This window comes from Carcharhinus amblyrhynchos, chromosome 1 (assembly GCF_965287045.1).
Source record: "Carcharhinus amblyrhynchos chromosome 1, sCarAmb.v2.hapA, whole genome shotgun sequence".
NCBI lineage: Eukaryota > Metazoa > Chordata > Chondrichthyes > Carcharhiniformes > Carcharhinidae > Carcharhinus > Carcharhinus amblyrhynchos.
Window position 1 is genome coordinate 125,945,183 of NC_137324.1, and position 24,015 is coordinate 125,969,197.

At 42.1% G+C, this 24,015-nt stretch overlaps 1 protein-coding gene across 4 annotated transcripts in view; it reads right to left on the reverse strand.

Moving 5' to 3' along the window:
• tll1 (tolloid-like 1) overlaps positions 1 to 12,709 on the reverse strand; it is a 303,989-nt gene extending 291,280 nt beyond the window's left edge. Inside the window, exons 1-2 of one of the 4 annotated variants that reach the window (XM_080192042.1) lie at positions 12,417 to 12,709; positions 2,619 to 3,078 (exon numbers count right to left, since the gene is read on the reverse strand). In XM_080192042.1, coding sequence (XP_080048168.1) covers positions 2,619 to 2,763 — 145 coding nt within the window. In that variant the 5' untranslated portion in view covers positions 2,764 to 3,078; positions 12,417 to 12,709. Of the gene's footprint in view, positions 1 to 1,911; positions 1,988 to 2,618; positions 3,079 to 3,244; positions 3,266 to 3,653; positions 3,729 to 12,416 lie in introns of those variants that run through there. The other 3 variants (XM_080192060.1, XM_080192049.1, XM_080192068.1) reach the window with 3 other exon arrangements.
• Positions 12,710 to 24,015: the final 11,306 nt, after the last annotated feature.

The following is a 24,015-nucleotide window of genomic DNA, read 5'->3' on the forward strand; positions in this document are numbered from 1 at the left end:
GGATGTGCCACATTATTCCTTAGACTTTAGCAACATTAAAAGAACTACAGAAACTAAACATTTCTACAATCGCAGCAACAGCCAGCAGAAATCAATCAGCAACTAACCTTAAAAGTAGTTGATGGCTGTTTAAAATAGGGTGAATGAGGGCTCTTCCTGTTGCTGAACACATTGTGAGAGGTTAAGCAAGGGATTCAGCTGGAGAGTTGAACACCAAATGAACAGTGCTGGCATCAAGTCAGTGTTACATACTGAATAACATTATGCTCTACTCACTCTGCATACTTCTAGGGGTTCTCCCTGCATGCACATTACTGTCCCCATCAAAACAGTATCTGGCCTGGCATGCACCATAAGTGTACATCACTATCTACTTGTAGCACTTCTGGGAGATGAGCCAAATTTCATGATTGGTTTGTAAACGATAATATTAAAATGTATTAACAGTTTTGAAATGCAACATATCTGACCTATAATTAAACTTTGGAAAGTAAAGATATATCACATTTGACAAAGTAGCCCAGAACATTGTATTCCTGAAGGCAATTTTGCTGTTACTTTTCATATTGTTTCTCTAGCAATAGAAAATAGTAAATATATTCAATTTTATCACATAGATGATCTCTACCACTTCTGGGGAGGTTTTCTTTTGGGGGTTGGAGGGGAAGACTGCCCTGGAATCACTTCTGCATCTTTGTCAAGCTTACAACCTTCTGCGGTGACAGAAGTTCGCTCAGGAGAAGATGCTAAACCTTTGGCATTCTCATTATTGAGTATGTTCAATTCAGAAATCGATAGACCTGGACACATCTGGAGACCCCCCCCCGACACACCTGGAGGTGCTGCGTGCCCTTCCTGGGACACACCTGGAAGCGCCCACGCGTCCTTCCCCCGGATACACCTGGAGGCGCCACGCGCCCTTCCCCCTCCTCAGCCATACCTGAGTGCTGAATAGTGCAAGGAAATGTTGAAAGGAATCGATAGATTTCTGAATATGAATGATATCAAGAGATATGAGGCTAGTGAAGGAAAAAGTGGCCTTGAGGTAAATGATCCATCATCATCTCATGGAATGGTGGAGCAAGTTCGATGGGCTGAGTGGCCTATGCCTGCTTCTATGTTCCTAAAGGGACACTTAAATATGTCATCAAGTCCTACCATCCAAATATGAAGGTTGTTAATTTTGAAAATTCTATTGGTTGTTTTAGTGGATACAGTAATTTACCATTTAAATAGATTTCTATTCTTCTAAAGATGAATGAGGAACCAAGTCATTGAGCTATGGGAGGTCAAATGCAAGCAATACAGTGAGAATTGCTTTACCTTTTGGGGCAATTTGCTTGCGTAAAAAAGCTACGAAAAGTGACCTGACCTGATGTAAATCATACAGATACACTTGTCCCTTTAAAACAATGCAGCTTATTGACAGGCCAATGTATCCTGGTTTAAAATAGAAATACAGGTTTGTATATTTAAATTTTAGATCTTAGTCACATGTGCCTTGAACCCTCGAATGACCCAGATCACAGCGGAAGCAACGTCAGAGAGTTATTCTCAAACCCCCCGCCCCGCCAAAGACACACCTGGAGGCGCCCACGCGCCCTTCTCGGAACACGCCTGGAGGCGCCCGCGTGCCCTTCCCCGGACACACCTGGAAGCGCCCGCGCGCCCTTCCCGGGACACACCTGGAAGCGCCCGCGCGCCCTGCCCCCGGACACACCTGGAAGCGCCCGCGCACCCCCCCCACGACACATCTGGAAGCGCCCGCGCACCCCCCCCCCCCCCCCCACGACACACCTGGAGGCGCCCGCGCACCCCCCCCCACCTCCCCGGCCACACCTGGAGGCGCCGCGTGCCCTTCCCTGGATACACCTGGAAGCGCCACGCGCCCTTCCCCCTCCCCAGCCATACCTGAGTGCTGAATAGTGCAAGGAAATGCTGAAAGGAGCAACGTGTCAGTTTAGTCCACAATAAAAGGCAATAATTATCCTGTAGGTTGGTTTATTCGGAGTTGTGGATCTAGGAGGCTGTTGGGTCGTTAATCACAGGAAACGTTTGGAAAACGCCCTGCCACCCCCTCCCCTTCCCCCCTCCCCCCCGCAAACTGAATTCCAGCCCATAACCAGCAGAAAAGGGGCAGCCTGTCAGCGGATAGCAACGTTACACTAGCCTGATTGGAGCTGCTCAGCCACTTCCAGCAATACACAACCTGCTAACGTACTGGGCAAGTTGTAATGCAATATGCTATTTCTACTTAAGACATTGATCGGGACATTAAAATCCAAAACAAAACTTGCAACTCATTTTCCAGTGAATCGCCCTAGTGCAGGGGTAAAGCCACACGCTTGTGGTCAGAAGGCGACCTGGGGTAGTTGCAGTTTAATTTGCGCGGTGGCAGCATTATGAACTACAGTAACAACAGCAGTGTTCAGTACCACCCACACGAGGTATCGTGTTAAATAACTGGCAAACAAACCCCCGGCTTTCGGAAGTACACAGCCTTAAATGTTTAACGAACTATTTCGTGCCAAGTTCAACTTTCTGTGTGTATTATTTTATTGTTTCAGACATCTCGCTCGCATGGTGGGGGGACTGAAATCATGTGGTCGTTCACTTACCAGCTTTACACGGGTCTTTATAATCAATGACCTCCACCTTTTCTTCATCATAGTAATCATAAGAGTAATCGTATTCGAGGCCACTAATCCAGTCGAGTTTCCCAGATAGAGACAATCCAGTGAGTAACAGTGCAATTACATTCATTTTACATATACATACACGGGTTCTGGTTGATGGTGCAAAAATTCTACTCCATACAGTTTCTTAGGATATATATATGTTCAATCAATGTACAACACAGAAGTAGACGGTAGAATTTTGAAGGATATTGCAAAGCTTATGTTACTTGGAGCTCCGACGGAGGTTTAATTTGATGTCAGCTTTGCAAGTCGGTTCGTTGTAAATGGAGTTTTCTCCCTGCTATCTGTTACTTGACTTTGTTAATCCGGTCGATTTTCAACTCTCAGGATGGAGGAGGCCGTTGTAGGAAGAAGCGTCCAGTCTTCTGAAACATGCACTCTGCAAAAGCACAGGAGAGCATAATTTAAACAAAGATCTAGACAGCTTCTGAGCAATGATGACATCCACTACAGAGGCAGAGTGCCAGCAATAGCACTTTTCTGCTAACTTACGAAAATCCTATAGGCATATAATAGTCGTCAGCAACCTCGAGCATCCTGCTTACTTATTCATACAATCAGGGTCATCCGGACCAGTTTGATCGCTTTCCTTGATAAAGCAAACTTCACAGCAACAGCAGCCACGTCGCGAGAAATAAATAAAAGCTAAGGTCATGGAGTGGCTAAAGACGCCTCTCTGTCTCTAGCAGAGGAGTAGAAGAGGAGACTGGCTTTCAGTGATGAAACTAAACCCCAGTGAGAGAGGGAGGGAAATCCACAGCTGCTGTAGCAGCTGATTGTAGTTTCTTGCGAGGTGATAGTTCAGAAGAAAAAAAATCGTCTCTTCTCCGCTTTCCTAATGAAAAACCGAAAACAAAAGCACTGTGTATATTTTGTGCAATTAAAAGATGCAAGCATCGCTTTCCACTTCGATTTTGAATACTTTAATCTGCACGTAGAAATTATAACCTTCACCTGTCAAAATTAATTATTTTCCCCTTCTTTGTTTCTCCCCACTTTTCTTCCTTTTTTGGGGCTAGGATTCCACAGGCATTGCATATCCTTTGATGTACGTTTCTGCATGGACAGTGACTGCCAGCAGGCAATTAGACTGCTGAGGGCAGAACAGCCAACCTTGATCTTGCCATACATGAACATTCCCAGAACGGGCAAACTGGATTGCAATTAGGAGCAGGAAACCTAATCAGTTTTGTTTCTTCTCCCTAATCCAGCAGTATTGATGCCAGTTACATTGCCCTGTTGTCATTAAGATCTGCTAACTCGGCAGAGACAGGATTTGAACCTGCCATGTTATGAATGGATTGACTATGCGTCAAACAGTGGACCATTAGGGGAACATAACCAAGTACTTTACTCAAAAAGTGTAAATCATTTTAAAAGCAGGAGGAACTTTCAAACAATTAAATTAGTTTATTTATTAATGTTACAAATAGGCTTACATTAACACTGCAATGAAGTTACTGTGAAAATCCCCAAGTCGTACAGAGAAAAATTGATTTCTGTGATAGAATTAATATTTTAGACAGAGATACAGCAATGAAGTTTTGGTCTTTTCCTATAGGTAGCATATGCTTATACTGGAAGGTTCTGAAAAGGTTCACTGGCTGATTCCCGGAATGAAGGGATTGTCTTATGAGGAAAGAATGAGCAGGTTGGGCCTGAATCCATTGGCGTGTCAGAGAATGAAACATATAAGATTCTGAAAGAGCTTGACAGGGTATTTTCTCTAGTGGGGAGGAAGGGTGTGATCTAGAACTAGAGGGTATAATTTAAAAATAAAGGCATTTAAGACAGAGATGGGGAAAAGAGGGTCATTAGTTTCTGGACTTCTCTTTCATAGACTGAAATGGAGGCTGGGCCATTAAATATGTTCAAGATGAGTTAGTCAGATTTTTGATTCACAAGGGAGTTGAGGTTTATGGACGTGCAATCAGTGGAGTTAAGACCACAATCAAATCAGCCACAATGTTATCAATTGGTAGGGGAAGCTCGATGGACTGAATAGCCTATTCCTCTTCCCATTTTGATTTGATTTGATTTATTATTGTCACGCATATTAACATACAAGTATTGTTTCTTGTGTGCTACACAGACAAAACATACCATTCATAGAGAAGGAAACAAGAGGGTGCAGAATGTAGTGTTACAGTCATAGCTAGGGTGTCAAGAAAGCTCAATTTAATGCATGATAAGTCTATTCAAAAGTCTGACAGCAGCAGGGAAGAAACTGTTCTTAAGTCGGTTGGTACGAGACCTCAGACTTTTGTATTTTTTCCCAAAGAAAGAAGATGGAAGAGGGAATGTCTGGGGTGCATGGGGTCCTTAATTATGCTGGCTGCTTTGCCGAGGCAGCGGGAAGTGTAGACAGAATCAATGGATGGGAAGCTGGTTTGCATGATGGATTGGGCTACATTCATGACCTTTTGTAGTTTCTTGCAGTCTTGGGCAGAGCAGGAGCCACACCAAGCTGTGATGCAACCAGAAAGAATGTTTTCTATGGTGCATCTGTAAAAGTTGGAGAAAGTCGTAGCTGACATGCCAAATTTCCTTTGTTTTCTGAGAAAGTAGAGGCGTTGGTGGGCTTTCTTAACTATAGTGTCGGCATAGGGGGACAAGGACAGGTTGTTGGTGGTCTAGACACCTAAAAATTTCTCAACCCTTTCTACTTCTTCCCCATTGACGTAGACAGGGGGAATGTTCTCCTTTATGCTTCCTGAAGTTGATGACAATCTCCTTCATTTTGTTCACATTAAGGGAGAGTTTATTGTTGCCACACCAGTTCACCAGATTCTCTATCTCATTCCTGTACTCTGTCTTGTTATTGTTTGAGATCCGACCACTGCAGTGGTGTCGTCAGCAAACTTGAAAATTGAATCTGAGGGGAATTTGGCCGCACAATCATAGGCATACAAGGAGTATGGTAGGAGGCTGAGAACACAGCCTTTCTTCAATGTTATGCAAAAGAAACAGCACCAAATAGTCATGCACCATGGGGGAAATTAAAGTATGTTCACTGTTTTTGTAAATGAGTGGATTCCACAAACTTGTTGTTATAATTTATGTATATGGACATGATTATGTATTGGAAGACCTTTCCTTCAATCACCTAAAATGACTCTTTCAAATCTGACTTTCCATTTCTGCAGCCAGCAATTTGCTCAATCGCACCCTCAGCTTTAACTTGTTACGCCCTTGTTCACCATTAAATACATTACTTTCTCTCACTCTGGTAATGCCAGCAAAGCCCTAACTCCATTTAGAATGTTTATATCAGACAATTTGTTTAGCCTTTCATCATCAAATCTGTTGGACTGTTACAGAATCTTGGTCTTCTCTGCCAAAGCCACTCACTGTTCCAGGAGAAACTTGGAATGCCAAGATAGCCCTTGGCTTCTCTTCTTCAATACAGACTGTTTTCTTAAACCTTACTCATCTGTCCTTCCACCCTTACCAACAACATGTGTGAGAAACTGGGGAGATTCTTAGTCACTAAATTTCAAACCATCAGTTCAACTGTCTCTATTGCTTCCGTGTCCTATCAAATCAAATTTCTCTGAAATTTCCACCCAGCCATAGCCATGAACTTGTGTTTTTCTGTTTTTTTTCTCTTATCTCTCCTCATGTCCTCTCCAAGCTTCTCTGGTCTATGAACCCCACCAGCTGCTCTCTCAACTATTTTTCCAGCATATTGCTGACCATTCCACTTTCCTTCCTGGTTTCCATATCAGTTATGTCTTTAACTCTGCTCAGGTACTATCCCCTTCCCTTCCAATCTACTATAATCACACACTTCATCAAAAACAAACTCCATCACACTGTCCTAGTAAACTTAAGCCCAACCAACAATCAGCGTGTCCACTCAAAGATCCTTGAAACAGCCCTTATCAACGTCACAAATGAGACCATGACTGGGGTAAACATCCCTCATTCTTCTCGGCATGTCTGTAGGTCTTAACATGGTTAAGCACAATATCCTCTTCCAACATCTCTAGTATTTTTGGTGGGACCGCTCTTGCCTCATTTCATTCTATTTATCCAGTCATAGCTGCAGCTATCATTTTTCCTGCATCGTTATCTTTGAAGACACTTCTTGGCCTCTTCTATTTCTCATCTATATGCTGCCCTCAACAATATCATCTGAAATCCAACATCAGGCTGCACATTACTCACTGTCACTCCTTCTTTCCAGCAGCCTCTGATTCTAGTTTGCTGTACATCCGTATTTTACTCATAAGAACATAAGAACATAAGAAATAGGAGCAGGAGTAGGCCATCTAGCCCTTCGAGCCTGCCCCGCCATTCAATAAGATCATGGCTGATCTGTTGTAGCTCAGTTCCATTTTCCCGCCCTCTCCCCATAACCCTTAATCCCCTCTCTTATCAAGAACCCATCAACCCGCTTCTTAAAAATATTTAGCGAGGCAGCCTCCACCACTTCAACGGGCAGAGAATTCCAGAGATTCACCACCCTTTGAGTGAAGAAGTTCCTCCTCAACTCCGTTCTAAACCGCCTCCCCTTTATCTTGAGGCTGTGCCCCCTAGTCCTACTGTCTTTTTTGAGCGGGAAGAGTCTCTCCACCTCTATCCTATCCATCCCATTCATCATCTTATACGTCTCAATGAGATCTCCCCTCATTCTTCTAAACTCCAATGAGTACAAGCCTAGTTTATTCAGCCTCTCCTCATAGCTCAATCCCCTCAACTCCGGTATCAGCCTAGTAAACCTCCTCTGCACTCCCTCCAGGGCCAAAATATCCTTGCGCAGGTGCGGCGCCCAAAACTGCACACTCAGTTCATAATTGGCAGCCATGTCTTCAGTTGCTCTATAACTTCCTTCCAAAACCTCTTTGTCTCTCTATCTCATTCTCCTCTTTAAAACACTACTTCCTGTCCAAGCTGTTCTCATATCTCCTTGAGTGGCACTGTAAAATTTTGTTTTATAGTCCTTCTGGGAAGTGTCTTGGGACATCTTACTGTGTTAAGAGTGATGTTCAAATGCAGTTTACTGATGTAGGCCTAATTTAGACATTTCTTTGCCAGTATTTACTTTCTCCAAGTAAGCACATATGAACAGGTACTGGCAGTTCCACCCCTTGAATCTGTTCCATCATTCAGTTAGATTATGGTTGAATTGCATCTTAACCCCAGCTTCCCACCCAGGTTTTTTCAACCTCCTACCCTTGCTTAACAAATATTTTTTAATCTTAGTTTTGAATTTTTCAGTTGACCTAGCCTCAATAGTTCTTAGTGATGAAGAGAGTTCCAGATTTTCACCCTCCCTTTCAAGTGGAGAAAAATATATCTTGACATAATTCAAAATGGCCTTGCTGTAATTTTTAGGTATTGCCCCTGATATGGACTTCCCCAACAAACAAAATAGTTTCTCCCTATCCAATGTGTAAAATATTTTAATTTTAAACACCTCAATTAGATCACCCCCGCATCCATTCTAAAGCTATAATATCCTTAGCGAAGTATTGTCCAGAACTGAACAATATTCCAGAAGGAATCTCAGCAGAGCTTTGTTAAACTGCAAAATAACTTACACCTCTTGTCTGCAGGCCTCCTTGAGAAAAGGGCCAAGATGCTATTAACACTTAATTAGTTTTGTATCATTCCATGAACTTTTCGTGATTCCTTCGTGATTTCATGATTGTCTCTGCTTAACCACAGTTTCTTGCTTCTCATCATTTACAAAATACTCATATCTTTATTAGGTCCAAAATACATGACCCCACACTTATAGACTGAACTCTATCCCTCACAATTTTGTCCACTGTCTTCACCTATCGATATCTCTTTGCAAATTTCTGCTTCCACCTACACAACTTACTGTCACCTAGCTTAATTCTGTCAGCAAACTTAGATATATGGTACTTAATTTTCATTCAACTCATTTATACATACAATAAAAAGCCAAAATTGCATCCCAGTACAAATCTCGGAGGACATCACTAGTCATAAATTGTCAATCTATATGCCTATTAACCCTACTCTGTCTCCTACCTCATAATTCTCTGCCAAGAGAACATGTGGAACTTGCCTCCAGTACCACATGTTCTCAGTTTTGTTTACAAGATGTGTATGTAGAAATTGCAGTCTACCAGACATTTTGATGCCAGGCAGTTATAGCCTGACAAATATATCAGAAGGCATTTTGTAAACAGTTTGAAGCTAAAGTTTGAAAGTTGCAATGGAGGTTTCATAAGACACTGCCAGCAACAATTGGTTCTTGTTCTTCTTGTAGTTATGCAGAGCCAAATCACATAGGCCTGAATTTGTAGAATGGTGGGGGTCAATCCAAAATGTCAGTGGGCAACACGTCACCACTAACTCTGAGAGCCCCGTTGCCATTTTACGCTTTAATGAGCATTGGTTGGTATAAGGTGAGACTTCCAAGCTCTCAGTCAGGAGGAAGAGCTAGCAGCCAATCAGATTCGTCAGCAATTTTCCAATCCCTCCAGCAACAAAGCTGTTGTGGCCAGAAGAGACAATGCATGGAGCTGCCAGAGCCTAATACTTGGAAACCAGAGACCAAGATCACTGGCAGGAGTTCCAGCGGTGGTAGGCTGGGGAAGGCCTGAGTGGGTGCCGGGGCGGGGCAGGGCAGGGTGGGGTGGCGTGGTTTGCGGGGAGAGGGGGGAGTTCATGACAGGGACAATCAGGATCTTGATAGTTGGCCTCATGAGGAGAGGGGTATTTGGTGGGGGCGGACAAGAGGTCACTAGGCTTTAAGCAGAGGGCAACCCCCAGTCAAAAGAAGCTTCTGATGGAAGCACGCCTACCCTCTCTTTCCCACGCACAATCGATCTGCCTTCATTTTTGGGTTGCCTCCACTGAGTTGTTATCCACCCACCAGTCTACAAATTTATCATTTAAGGACTCAATTGGGGCAAAGGTGGGCTTCCCATCTGCAGCCTTGCCTGCCCCAACTTCACTGCAAGGCAAAGGTGGGTGGAAATTGGGAGTGATTTCTGTCCATGCAATTTCAGGCTTACAGGCTCACCTCCCCATCCCTGCCTCAGAACCTGTTTTCTTTGGGCGGGGAGCCATGAACCCAGTTATTTTAAAATAAATTGTTGACAGTATTGATGCTGTTTTGGGGGGGCTCATTCCTAAATCCCTTTATGTTTATTCCAGATATACATACAGCAGAGTCCATAACTAAAAGTTGCAGACTAACCAACCAGTGAATTGTTTACAGTATTAGCATAATGCTGAGATGATATGATACCTGTATTGTTTTCTAAGTACTGCAATTTGATATTGTTATAATGAGATTTTATTGGATTATGATGTTTTGGGACTGCTTTTAATTTGAAAAAAAATAAGTGGGTCATGTGACCTGTTCTTCTGTCTGCTTGACAGCAAGCCTGGATGGTTAGATAGAGATTAAAGGGGGCCTAGATTGTTTGACTAAGAAGAAAGATGCAAGGTGTTTATGGTGATCATGGCAGCAACCTGTGTGCTAAGAGTCGCTGGATTGCCAGTTTCCAAAGTCCCAGAAAGGTGTTTAAAATGTCCAATTGTGAACAGTTGCTTTAAGCTGTCCATTTACTTCTAAGATAAGAGCTGACGTCTTGAGGATGGCTAATCAATATCTTTACCTGGACACAAGGCCCGAGTGATTCACATTGCCACAGACAAGAGCAGAATATCCCTCACAGACAAGGTGTGTCTCCCAAGATTTAGCAGAGGGAGAGCAGCAATAGAGAGCAAGATTCCTGCCATGCAGAAATGTAGGTGGGAGCCCATGCTCAGACTGAAAAGACAAAATTTGCAAGGAGTTAAAATGATGCTGGAAGAGTCACTTAGCTTGTGCTAGAGGAAGAATCACTGAGAGAAAAAAAATCAGTCTCTGTGAAAGGCAGTTTTGAGATCCAGGCTGAGAAAGGAAAAGAACAGGAGTAAACCCTTGGGAGCTAAGAATCACCATGGACTGATTCCGATTGAATTGAACATCTACTTAACTGACAGTGTAAAGTGTGATGTGAGATGTGTTTTTGGTTGTGCTAAAAGAAAATATCTGCTTTGCGATTTAAATTATAAATTGCCTATATAATGTGAAATCTTGCCATCTCATCCTTTCAGCTATTAATTGGAAATTCAAATTATTTTTTAAAAAGTTATCAGCCTCTAAGGAGATATAACAATGTGGCTTGTTCACACCACTTCTAATCAGGTAGATCAGTGCTTTATGCATATTTAAACATATGCAGAACTCTGCTCATTTGTCTCCAACTGATGGTAATGATTTTGAAACTTGTGAGTTTACTATCAAATAAATCGGTTGGACTTAAACCTGGTGTTGTCAGACTTCTTACAATGATTTTTAAGTCAGAAATGCTTGTATTAAGTCTTTAAACCCGAGGTTTATGACACTAATGTTAGAAATAATGGAACAGACTGCCTAAATTTTCAAGGAGCGGGCTGCATTGAAACGGAAGTGGGGTGAGGGTGCCTCCTCCAGGTATTCACAATACTAGAATTGGTTCAAGCAAAGCACTTAAGCAAGCGATGACTATCTTGCGAGAAGGTAAAAAGATGTCTTGACGGTGTCGCTGGAAATGCCGCCTGCTCTTCAACCACGCATGACGTGGTAAACACAGCGACCAAAGCAGCTCTGGCTCTGGTGTGAGGGCAATACTAAATCACTTCTCAGCACCAAGTTACATTCATAGGTATAGCTGTTCCATCATACTAACCAACTAGTGTGTTTTTTTTAGGAGAAAAGTAAAAACACTACAAGATACCAGTTAGTTATGTTGCAATTGGCTGGTAAGTCAAGTTTATATGTGTCTAATCGCTTTTCATTGGGTTGGGGGAAGGGTAACACCATAAACTGTTCAAGTCGTATGCAGCGACTGAAGTAAATACTGTAATAATTAAATCGTCAACTGTCTTTGCTAAAGTTATCATTGACTCATCGTCTCGTCTATCAAATTATACCCTTGGAACAAAAGAGATTCATCCTTTTGGTTGTAAAACTTTAGTAGATCACCCACGATTGAAGCGCGAGTTACTTAAATCTGATCAACGCGATCTCTTTATGTTACTGTCCTCTAAGCTTTCTTTCATTAGTACCCGGCATTACACTCTGGTAAAAGTTTCTACTGCCTGCTCATGTACAGTATGGTCCACCTAGAATTTTCTTGCCGGATCGTGCAAGTTTGTTGAAACATGATGTCTGGTGTGAACAAATTCTACCAGAAGATTAAAGGAGAATTCAGCACATGTCCTTGATAAAGAGTTTTTATTTTAAAAAATGATCAAATGCATCCCATTTCATGAGACAGTAAATGCTAGTTTAAAATGACATTGTGATCCCGCATGAACTGCAGCCGGCTGGCGGGTTTTTCAGTATTCGTCTGCTAACACGGTATTTCCTGACCTTTCAGCGCGGTTACATAATCAACAGCGATAATATTACGGGAGTCAGTCTGATGTGTCACCAGAGAACACTTAAACCACAGGTAACCACTCACTCAGCTTGGCCTGAAAGCAAGTAGACTGGCACAAAGAGCCCCAATTTCATTATTCTGTCTTTTTTAAAAAAAACACAAAGCCCTGTCTAAAAGATCGTTTTAGATTGCGACCTAAATTACACAACTATTTAAAATCGCCGTGGAACAAGACTTGCCCCGAAAATAAATCTCTACCTTGTGCGGTTAAACATCTCGACAGGCAGGAGATAAAAACGCCAAGTGCTGCACATACCTTGGAATAGCTGGACAGAATCGCACAGAGGAGTTCAGCAGCCGCGCACAGCCTGCTATTAAAGAGTTTTTATTTTACTTTTCGCTTTAATCATTCCGCGAGCGATTTGCTGGTACGTTAGCACCGTGCTTGTAACAGCGTGTCCCCACATCTGAGTAGAAACATGCCCATTTCCCTCTGAGATTAGACCGTCCACAAGGAGATTACTCTGCTATCAAGGTACGTACTGACGTCACTCCATCAATCCTCAAATTATCCCGCAACCTGGCGATTAAATGCTCTTAAATAGCCTGCCTTTTTCTTTTACCATTTGTGCTCCAGTTGTAACTTTCTTGCACACTTTATATTGCACCGTTTTGCTTCGTCGCAGCGTCAGCGACTAGCCTTGGCTATCGATGCATTGATTTCGCTCACTTGTAATTTTATAAAGGCACTGCGGCTGCTAATCCGAGTGTTTCTAGGGATCTGTGCTTAGTTGCGCGTCCTTCCTGTTGTTACCAAATTGATTTTCTGACATTCGACGACCCCTAGTGAGCGCAAAAGGTTGACAGCAATTTCCCTGAAGACTGATCCCCATGGTCAGGAATTTCACCAGAGCCTGTAGACCTTGGTACAACCCCCTTCTGTTTGAATACTTGTCCTTACAAAAGAGATTGGCAGGCTGTAAGTTCATGCAAAGACATAGAGCGTAGTTGTTTGTCTTTGAGATCGAACCATGACAAAGCAAATGAATAAAAATGAAGTTGGGATAATTATAATGTTTAGTTCCTGACCACTGAAACGTGGTCAGTGAGAAGTTTATAAACTGAATTGCTGATACCGTTTCATACCTATGCTGAGTTACACTGAAATACTTATTATAGTTGGGTGAAACAAAAGCAGAACAGGTGTAAATTGGTAAGCTACTAAGACATGATGAAGGTTATTGATAGTCAAGAAAGCCAGATACCATCTAAGGAGATCCATCAAAGATGCCAAAAGACAGTCCCAGACCAAGCTAGAGTCCCAGGCTAGCCACACAGACCTCCGCCGACTATGGCAAGGTCTGCAAGACATAACAGGCTACAGGCTGAAGGCGTGTAAAATTGCTGGCTCTAACACATCCCTTTGTGATGATCTCAATGCGTTCTACGCCCGTTTTGAGCAAGAGATCAGCGAGAACATGCCATCCACCCTGGAAGCTATGGATGAACCTGTATCTGAGGTCACCATTGCAGATGTCAGAGCAGCTTTCTTGAAGATCAACCCATGGAAAACGACTGGCCTGAATGGGGTATCCAGACATGCACTCAGATCCTGCACAGATCAGCTGGTGGGGCTATTCACAGGTGTCTTAAGCCTCTCTTTACAACAATCTGAGGTCCCTATCCTCTTCAAGAAAATGACCATCATCCCGGTATCTAGGAAAAACCAAGCAGCATGCCTTAATGACGATCAGCCAGTGGCTCTGACATTGATCATTATGAAGTGCTTCGAAAGGCTAGTCATGGCATAAATCAATTCCAGCCTCCTGGACTGCCTGGATTCACTACAGTTTGCCTATCACTGCAATCAATTCACAACAGACGACATCTTCCTGGCCCTGCACTTAACCCTGGAACATCTCGATAACAAGGACACCTATGTCAGACTACAACTCAGCCTTCAACATTATTATTTCTACAAACTCTGTGGCCTGGGTCTTGGCACCTCCCTCTACAACTAGACCCTGAACTTCCTAACTCATAGACCACAATCAGTAAGGGTAGGCAACAACAACACCTCCACAATCACCCTCTACACCAGTGCCCCAGAAGGCTGTGTTCTCAGTGCCCTACTATTCTCCTCATACACCTATGACTGTGTGGCCAAATTCCCCTCCAATTCGACTTTCAAGTTTGCTGACGACACCACCTTGGTGGGTCAGATCTCAAATAATGATGAGGCAGAGCATGGGAATGAGATAGAGAATCTAGTGAACTGGTGTGGCAACAATAACTTCTCCCTCAATGTGAACAAAATGACGGAGATTGTCATCGACTTCAGAAAGCTTAAAGGAGAACATGCCTCTGTCTACATCAATGGGGACGAAATAGAAAGGGTCAAAAGTTTCAAGTTTTTACGTGTTCAGATCACCAACAACCTATCCTGGTACCCCCACATCATAGTTAAGAAAGCCCATCAACAACTCTACTTTCTCAGAAGACTAAGGAAATTTGGCATGTCAGCTACGACACTCACCAATTTTTATAGATGCACCATAGAAAGCATTCTTTCCGGTTGTTTCACAACCTGATATGGCTCCTGCTCTGCCCAAGACTGTAAGGAATTACAAAAGGTTGTGAATGTAGCCCAATCAGTCACGCAAATCAGCATCCCATCCATTGACTCTGTCTACACTTCCCACTGCCTCGGCAAAGCAGCCAGCATAATGAAGGACCCCACAGACTCCGGACATTCTCCCTTCCACCTTCTTCTATCAGAAGAAGATACAAAAATCTGAGGTCATGTACCAACCAACTCGAGATCAACTTCTTCCCTGCTGCTATCAAACTTTTGAATGGACCTACCTTGCATTAGGTTGATCTTTCTCTCCACCTTAGCTATGACTAACACTACATTCTGCACTCTCTCATTTCCTTCTCTATGAATGGTGTGCTTTGTCTGTATAGCGCACAAGAAACAATACTTTTCACTGTACACTAATACATGTCACAACAATAAATCAATCACAATGAAGAACTCAAAAAGAAGAAGAGTCCTATTTGACTTGAAATGTTAACTTTGTTTTTCTCCCAACTGATACTGCCAGACTGCTTGAATTCTTCCAGCACTGTGTTTCTATTTTCGATGCCAAATCACCATCATCCGCAACATTTTGCTTTTGTCACAAAGAACAAACCCTTGAAGCACAGGAACCTTGTGTAGACAAATATGCCTGACATATTATTTTGAAAAGATCCAAAAGAACTATTTTAGTTTCATTTTGCCGTATTCTCTCTTTATGGCTGCCTTTTGCTTTAGAATGGTTTTACAGACAGTCCATTTCTCCTCTAAACTAATTTCCTTGCCTATTACAGCTCTGTAATCAATTTTTTCCCAAATCTTCAGCAATTTTTGTAAAGTTAATCCTTTGAAATCAGAAACCAGCATTAAATGTCAGTAGCTTTTGCTTGGTTAATAAGATTAAATCAAAATTATATTGTCATTACTGTTGCCCAACTATCCTTCAACATACAGGTCTGATATTACACTGGTTAAAACTAGAGAATAACCCTGGACCTATCACCAGAATGGTGTGTTAGAAAACAATCACTGATAGCTTCAACAAATATTTCAGCTAATCTACCTTCTTCAATAGACCATAGGAAATTGAAATTCTCCCACAATACAGTCCAAACCACTTTGGATGCTTCAGAAATTTGTGACCATTAAAACACTAGTTAATCTGTTGCTGGCAATGTTTTCCAGAGAATCAGAGCTACCTGCTGTTCTTTGAATAATATCAAAAGATCAGGCACAATGTCTTAGTTTAGTATTTCATGTAAAGGGCAGCCCTGCCTCAGTACTGCACTGAATTTTCATCCAAGATCATGTGCCTTAATACTAGATTGAGGTATGAATTCATGACTTTCTGACTCAAATAATTTTGTAAAATAAAATTTTACCAATGTACACTACCGCCTTGCTGGATGAAAATGCATATCAGAAATTTCAGTGATGTTGAAGATGAACAAATAATTGGAAAATTCAACACTGCTAAATATTGACATGTGCTCTCTTTGGCAATTCACCCTGCAATAAATGTAAATCAAAAAGTTGCCTTTTTAGTGAGAAATAAACAAGGAATTTAGTTTTGGCAGATAATCCATGATCCAAAAGATTTAAGTCAGTTTCATCATTTGTTTTTCAGTATTGAATCATCTAAGTAATTTATCAAATTTTGATTTTATATTGTGTGGTTAATTTGAAAATACACACTTTACAAACAACAAAAAATGTTAGATTGAAGTCAGCCCTTCAAAATTTAAACACTGCAGGTGCAAATGAGTCCTCCCAACTGTAAGATAAATAGTTTACCTGGTGTATACATTTCTTCCCAACATGTATTTAGTTTGATCAATGCACATGTAAAGTATATTTTTAATTTCCTTACAAATTTCTCCTTTTACTGTTCCAGGATAGCAATGAGCAGCTCACAACAAAATGTGGTTTGATGCATGATGGTCTTTCTACTCTTTTGATTAAAATAAACAAATTAAAGAGAGATAACCACTCCTGGTAGGGGCACTATAACTAAAACAAAATGTGAAAAGGAAACTTAACTAACTAAACCAAGATGTCATTTCTGGGAATGATGATGCTCCCCCCATCCTCCCTGAGCCCACTGGTCACATGATGGTCTTTATATCTCAGCATGACAGTGATTATTAACGGACTTTTGTTTGGTGGATCATCACAAGTTATCCCCAAATCTCACTTCGCATTAAGGCAAATCCTTTCAACGTGGATGACTAGATAATAGAAACTCTGGCCAGATGTTTAAAATCTTTAAGGGTATCAAAGCCAAATGAATCTTGAAGCATACTGAAGGAGTGTAGCCAAATGACACAGGCAACAGGCGGGATATTCTTTTTCTTCTCTGTCCTCAAGCAGTTAATGAGATTGTTGTACGTGATAGTTCTGTTGTGGGGTGCAGAGATATTGGCTCTGGTAGAGAAAAAGCGGTTGTAATAAGAACATAAGAACATAAGAAGTAGGAGCAGGAGCAGGCCATCTAGCCCTTCCAGCCTGCCCCACCATTCAATAAGATCATGGCTGATCTGAAGTGGCTCAGTTCCACTTTCCCGCTTTCTCCCCATAACCTTTAATTCCCTTGTCTGTCAAAAACCTATCTACCTGTGACTTAAATATATTTAGCGAGGTAGCCTCCACCACTTCAACGGGCAGAGAATTCCAGAGATTCACCACTCTTTGAGTGAAGAAGTCCCTCCTCAACTCTGTTCTAAACTGCACCCCTCCCCCCACCATCTTGAGGCTGTGCCCTCGAGTCCTGCTGTCCTTTCTGAGCGGGAAGAATCTCTCTACCTCTAGTCTGTCCATCCCCTTCATTATCTTATACGTCTCTATAAGATCCCCCCTCATCCTTCTAAACTCCAACGAGTACAGACCCAGTCTATTTAGTCTCTCTTAATAGTCCAACCCCCTCATCTCCGGTATCAGCCTAGTGAACCTCCTCTGCACTCCCTCCAAGGCCAAAATATACTTGCGCAAGTACGGCGACCAAAACTGCACACAGTACTCCAGCTGCGGCCTCACCAGTGCCCTGTACAGTTGCAGCAAGACCTCTCTGCTTTTATATTCTATCCCCCTCGCTATAAAGGCCAGCATCCCATTCACCTTCTTGATCACCTGCTGCACCTGCAGACTGGGTTTTTGCGACTCATGCACAAGGACCTCCAGGTCCCTCTGCACCGTAGCATGCTGCAGCTTTTCGCCCTTTTAATAGTAATCCCTCCTACTATTATCCCTGCCAAAGTGGATAACCTCACACTTGCTAACATTGTACTCCATCTGCCAAGTCCTCGCCCACTCGCTCAGCCTATCTAGATCCCTCTGCAGACTTTCCACACCCTCCACACAATTTGCTTTTCCACTTATCTTTGTGTCATCAGCAAATTTCGACACCCTACACTCAGCCTCCTCCTCCAGATCATCTATATAAATGGTAAATAGTTGAGGCCCCAGCACCGATCCCTGCGGCACTCCACTAGTTACCAACCGCCAATCAGAATAGCACCCATTGATACCAACTCTCTGCCTCCTATTAGACAGCCAATCTTCTATCCACGCTAACACCCTACCCCCAACTCCATGCCCCCTAACCTTCTGAAGCAACCTTTTGTGCGGCACCTTATCAAACGCCTTCTGAAAATCGAGAAACACCACATCCACCAGTTCCCCCCTGACTACCGCACTAGTCACATCCTCATAGAATTCCAATAAATTTATCAAACACGACTTCCCCTTAACAAATCCATGCTGCGTCTGCTCTATCAAACAATTCTTCTCTAGGTGCCTCGCTATTTCTTCTTTGATCATGGATTCCAGCATTTTTCCAACAACAGACATTAAACTAACCGGCCTATAATTCCCTGCCCTTTACCTGCTACCTTTTTTAAACAACGGTGTAACATTAGCCATTTTCCAATCTTCCGGCACTTCCCCGGATCCAATATAGGTAACTGGAATGATGGAGCGATGTATTTTTGGTGTGGACAATCCCCCTGTTATATAACAAAAGTCACGAGAGGAGGTTTGAAAAAAAGTGCTTTGATTAGCTGACCAATGTATATCATGACTGATTAAACTATGTTTCTCATCGACTGGCTCAGGAAACCAAAATTGGGCATGAAAACTTCAGTTCATTAATGGTGCAGAATATGTCCACATATAAGAACATAAGAACGTAAGAACATAAGAAATAGGAGCAGGAGTAGGCCATCTAGCCCTTCGAGCCTGCCCCGCCATTCAATAAGATCATGGCTGATCTGTCGTGGCTCAGTTCCACATTCCCGCCCTCTCCCCATAACCCTTAATCCCCTCACTTATCAAAAACCCATCAACCCGCATCTTAAAAATATTTAGCGAGGCAGCCTCCACCACTTCAACGGGCAGAGAATTCCAGAGATTCACCACCCGTTGAGTGAAGACGTTCCTCCTCAACTCCGTTCTAAACTGCCCCCCCCTTTATCTTGAGGCTGTGCCCCCTAGTCCTACTGTCCTTTCTGAGCAGGAAGGGTCTCTCCACCTCTATCCTATCCATCCCATTCATCATCTTATATGTCTCAATGAGATCTCCCCTCATTCTTCTAAACTCTAACGAGTACAAGCCTAGTTTATTCAGCCTCTCCTCATAGCTCAAGCCCCTCAACTCCAGTATCAGCCTAGTAAACCTCCTCTGCACTCCCTCCAAGGCCAAAATATCCTTGCGTAAGTACGGCGACCAAAACTGCACACAGTACTCCAGCTGCGGCCTCACCAATGCCCTATACAGCTGCAGCAAGACCTCCCTACTTTTATATTCAATCCCCCTCGCTATGAAGGCCAGCATCCCATTCACCTTCCTGACCACCTGCTGCACCTGCAGGCTGGGTTTTTGCGACTCATGCACAAGGACCCTGAGGTCCCTCTGCACCGTCGCCTGCTGCAGTTTCTCGCCATCTAAGTAATAGTCCATCCTACCATTATTCCTACCAAAGTGGACCACTTCGCACTTGCCAACATTAAATTCCATTTGCCAGTTCCTGGCCCATTCGCCCAGCCTATCTAGATCTTTCTGCAGACTCTCCACACCCTCCGCGCAATTTGCTGTTCCACCAATCTTGGTGTCATCAGCAAATTTCGACACCATACACTCGGTTCGCTCCTCCAGATCATCTATATAAATGGTAAATAGCTGAGGCCCCAGCACCGACCCCTGGGGCACTCCTCTAGTCACCAACCGCCAATCCGAATAGCACCCATTAACCCACACTCCCTGCCTCCTATTTGACAACCAATCCTCTATCCACGTTAACACCCTACCCACAACTCCATGCCCCCTTACCTTCTGCAATAACCTCTTGTGAGGTACCTTGTCAAACGCCTTCTGAAAATCAAGAAAGACCACATCCACCAGCTCTCCTCTATCCACCCCCCTAGACACGATAAAAAGTTGTAATCGATGCACATCAGAAACATGACGATGACACAAGGATGTTAGCAGGGATGTGATAAATGAGATAAGTAAGTGAAAATGAAATTGAATTATAGCTATTATGGTGGGGGAGGGAAGAATTTCCATGGGCAAAATTAACATGTCAATTCCATCCCCCTAACTTCTAGGTTTTGTATTTAAGGACAAAACTGTCATATGAAAGGAAGGGACAACATGAAACATGCTGTAGATGTTAAAACCTTCACATTCACTTCCGATGAGGAAGCAACAATTTATTTACTAGTAAGCTTGACTTTGTATGGATTTTGGCTATTGGAGGACAGAACAGAATTAGTGTTGAGTCTCATATCGAGATCAAATGATTTTTGGTTTTACATGTTATATGAAGTGCCCATACATTCATCGTCTAAAAGCTACTAAAATGCCCAAATAAAAATGTGTGCTTTGATATTCATAATGAGCCACCTGCTTCCTTTACAAAACAATGAGATTCCAGGGGGCTACCAGCCACACTTAAGAAACATTACACAACTGCACACTAATGCAGATACTAGTAATGTTACTGAGGAAACACAGGGTAAAGTATTGAAAACTGGTAAAGGGTGTGAGATTCCCATTGTTCTCAATTGGTGTGCAATGGCTCCTACTGAAGAAGTGTGTTAGATGAGGACAGAATCAGGTTCAACTGTGATATCGCCATATAACTGAAAGCTATTGGCAGGAATCATATCTGAAAAACTAAACTTGAGACATGTCAAAGTACTATCCTCACTCATTTAACTTGGTGCTAAAATGGTTCACTATCTTTGTGAAAGGAGGGCATAAGAGGGGACAACATGATTTTTATTCCCCACTCATCCTGCACCCAAGATCATGAATTAAATCTTTCTGCTCTGTAATGCTTATAACCAATACATTTATCTCACTGTTCATTGGATTAGCTCATGATATTTAAGTTTTATTCACTTTTCTTATATACATTACAGCGGGGTTTGCCTTCCTTTAACTGGACAGTAGAATAGATTAATTTTGTGGTTCTCGATTGAGCAAGGTGGCATTTCCATCCAGTGCAGTGAAATGCTTTATTGGAAAAATCCTATCTGATCAGCTGACAAATGTAAATCATATCTATGATTGAATTATGTTTCTCATAGACTGGTTCAGGAAACCACACTGGACAATGTTTGTTAATGACCAACAAGGCTTCAGGATACTAATTTGCAACCTTTAATGCCTCACTTAATGAGTTGAATTATGCATTGTTATTCCTTTCATCCTTTCAGAATCCTGGTTGACCACACATTTATTTACAAATTTACTAAAGCAGTGCTTAAAGTAACCTCTCAAAATACAATCAGTGATCATTGCATGCAGTGATTGTCTTTAACAACAGTGATCATTTAGAACAAAAAACTGCTGAAAATGCTGACATGTTTGAGCATTGTTATACAAGCACTGATTGTTCTCTGTGCCTGAATGAAATGACAATTCTTTATTTATGAGCTGAGAAAGGGATTCTCAATCTAGTGGTGTTTAAACCACTAGATTTCGTGACCAAAACTGGTTCTGTCCGCAAAATGTCCACAAACATATCCATACCAGAAGTGGGATATGATAATCATGGGGAAATCCTGAATGACTTTTTCGTGCCTAGCCCAGTAGTCTAATGGTTATCTAGTAGATAGGTTGGAGTACAAGTTACAGCCAGTCAATAATCATTTCATTTTGTGCATAGAACATACAAAAATAATTATTTTAGAAGCAAGGTACTCAGCATGTTGTGAAATAAAAACAGTTCTGGGGATACTTATCAGGTCAGGCAGCATCTGTGGAGAGAGAAGCATTTAATGGTTCAGTTCTTTGAACTTCCAGCAGGATTAGCATAGGTTAGCGATGAACTGGTTTTAAGCAAGAATGGAATTGAAGAATCAGAACATGGCATCATGATGTGGAAGGTGGAAAGAACGAAAAGAAAGGTCTGAGATAGTGAAAAGCAGGGGAATTGAATAACAGAAGGAATCATTAGACAAGACATAAAGGGTGTAGTAATAGGGCAAATATAGAAACCAAGAATGCCCCAGAGGAGCTGTGAATGGTTGTGATCAAATCATTACCAGCACCTGCTGTTCAAAAGAACCAGAGCGAAGGTTAGGATCTGAAATTGTTGAACTCATTGAATCTGGAAAACTGAAAAGTGCCTGACTGAAACATGAAATGCTGATCCTTGAGCTTTGCAAGAGCAGTATAAGAGGCCAAGGATTGAGAAGTTAGAAGTGGGAGTGTATAAAGACTTAGAATGGCATATGACCAGTCAGGGTCATGTCTGCAAACTGAACAGAGGTTCTTAGCAAAGAAATCACCCAACCCTATGTCTAGTCTCTCCAATGTAAATGTGACTGCATTGTGAGCAGGGATGTAGGTATACAAAGTGAAATAAATTCCTGGAATGGATACTGTATCTAATACAATGGGCAATTTTTCAATTAAATATTTTTTCTATGTTTATGACCGCTAGTCTCTCCTCCACCCACAAGAGTTCGAATGTTAACAGCTGCTTTACTGAAGGAGCATTCTGCCAGATGTTTAAGTCACAACTCATTCTAAAAATTGGACTGAAAAATTAACAATAAGCAAGTAAGCTGTTAATAAAATTTGTTATATAAACTGCATGTTAGAAATTAGATCACAATATAACAGTTTCAATGAACAAGTGTAAATAAGCTAATAAAGTATCATGTTATTTATGCTTATGCAATAAAATTCTGATTTTTATTTCCCTCTTTAGATCACCACGTGGTGAATCATTCCATGTTAGAAAAGGCAATTCAGCTTCCTCCAAGCTTCTATGTCTCCTGCTGGGAATACTTGTCCATGCTGATTTGCCTGACATTTCCTTCCTCCTGTGGGGATGTACTTCACCTTTACTTTGTGTAAACCTAAATAGTCAAGATCCTCATCTTCTCACAACACATACTGTTGTATGTTTTGTGCTGTTTCACTGCACTGCTGGATGTTGTATTGTTTGGTGTCTTTCTTTCTCGTACTGCAGATTAGTTATGCAGATAATGAAAAGATACAGCCAAGGAAGTGCGCTTGATGAAAGAATACACCACCAACTGGTGTAGGATTGCAAAAACAGATTTGGATTGATCTTAACTGCATATCTTATGGGAACAGGGTCGTTGCAGCTGAAAAACTGTAAGTAATACCCTCACCCGGCTGTAATCCTGCCCATCACCAATTTGCTTGGGCCTTCTCTAGACTAGAACACCAGAAGCAGATAAGTATTTCAATTAGGAATAAGTAGTGTGCAGTGTAAGAGTCATCTTGAACTATTGGGTGGCACAGATATAAAAAAGTGATCAGAATATGTCACAAATATTCAACGGGAATTTATCTGCAACTAAGCAATCTTTGATAGTGCTGTGAAATTCATCTGGATGGATTGCTTCATAAGTTTATCAATTGACTTCACAGATTTTTCACTTTTCTTCTTCTGAACCTTCAGGAGGCGTAGGATGGTAAATGGGAATCATCCTGCCACTGTACCATATTAGGAGGAAGAAGAGCAACAGTAGTAGCTGGGCCCTGAGCTAATCACACACAAGAAAGTTGCTTTAAGCCATCTTTACCTTGCTGTAGGCTAAGAATCAGTCATGGAAAGTACACTCATAACATGACTAAATGGGTTGATTATTAACCTGCAAGTCCTTCATTAATGCCTACAGTTTGTGGTAACCAGAACTGCAGAAACCAACAGAAAAACACAGCAAAGCATAGCCATGGACCGACACACACAAGCCACTGGTTGCCAATGCCCTCTTAGAGCATGGTAGCTGAAGAGAGTACATGAAGAGCTACAATCTGCAGACAGGTTGTCACAGACCTGAGAAAGCTCTT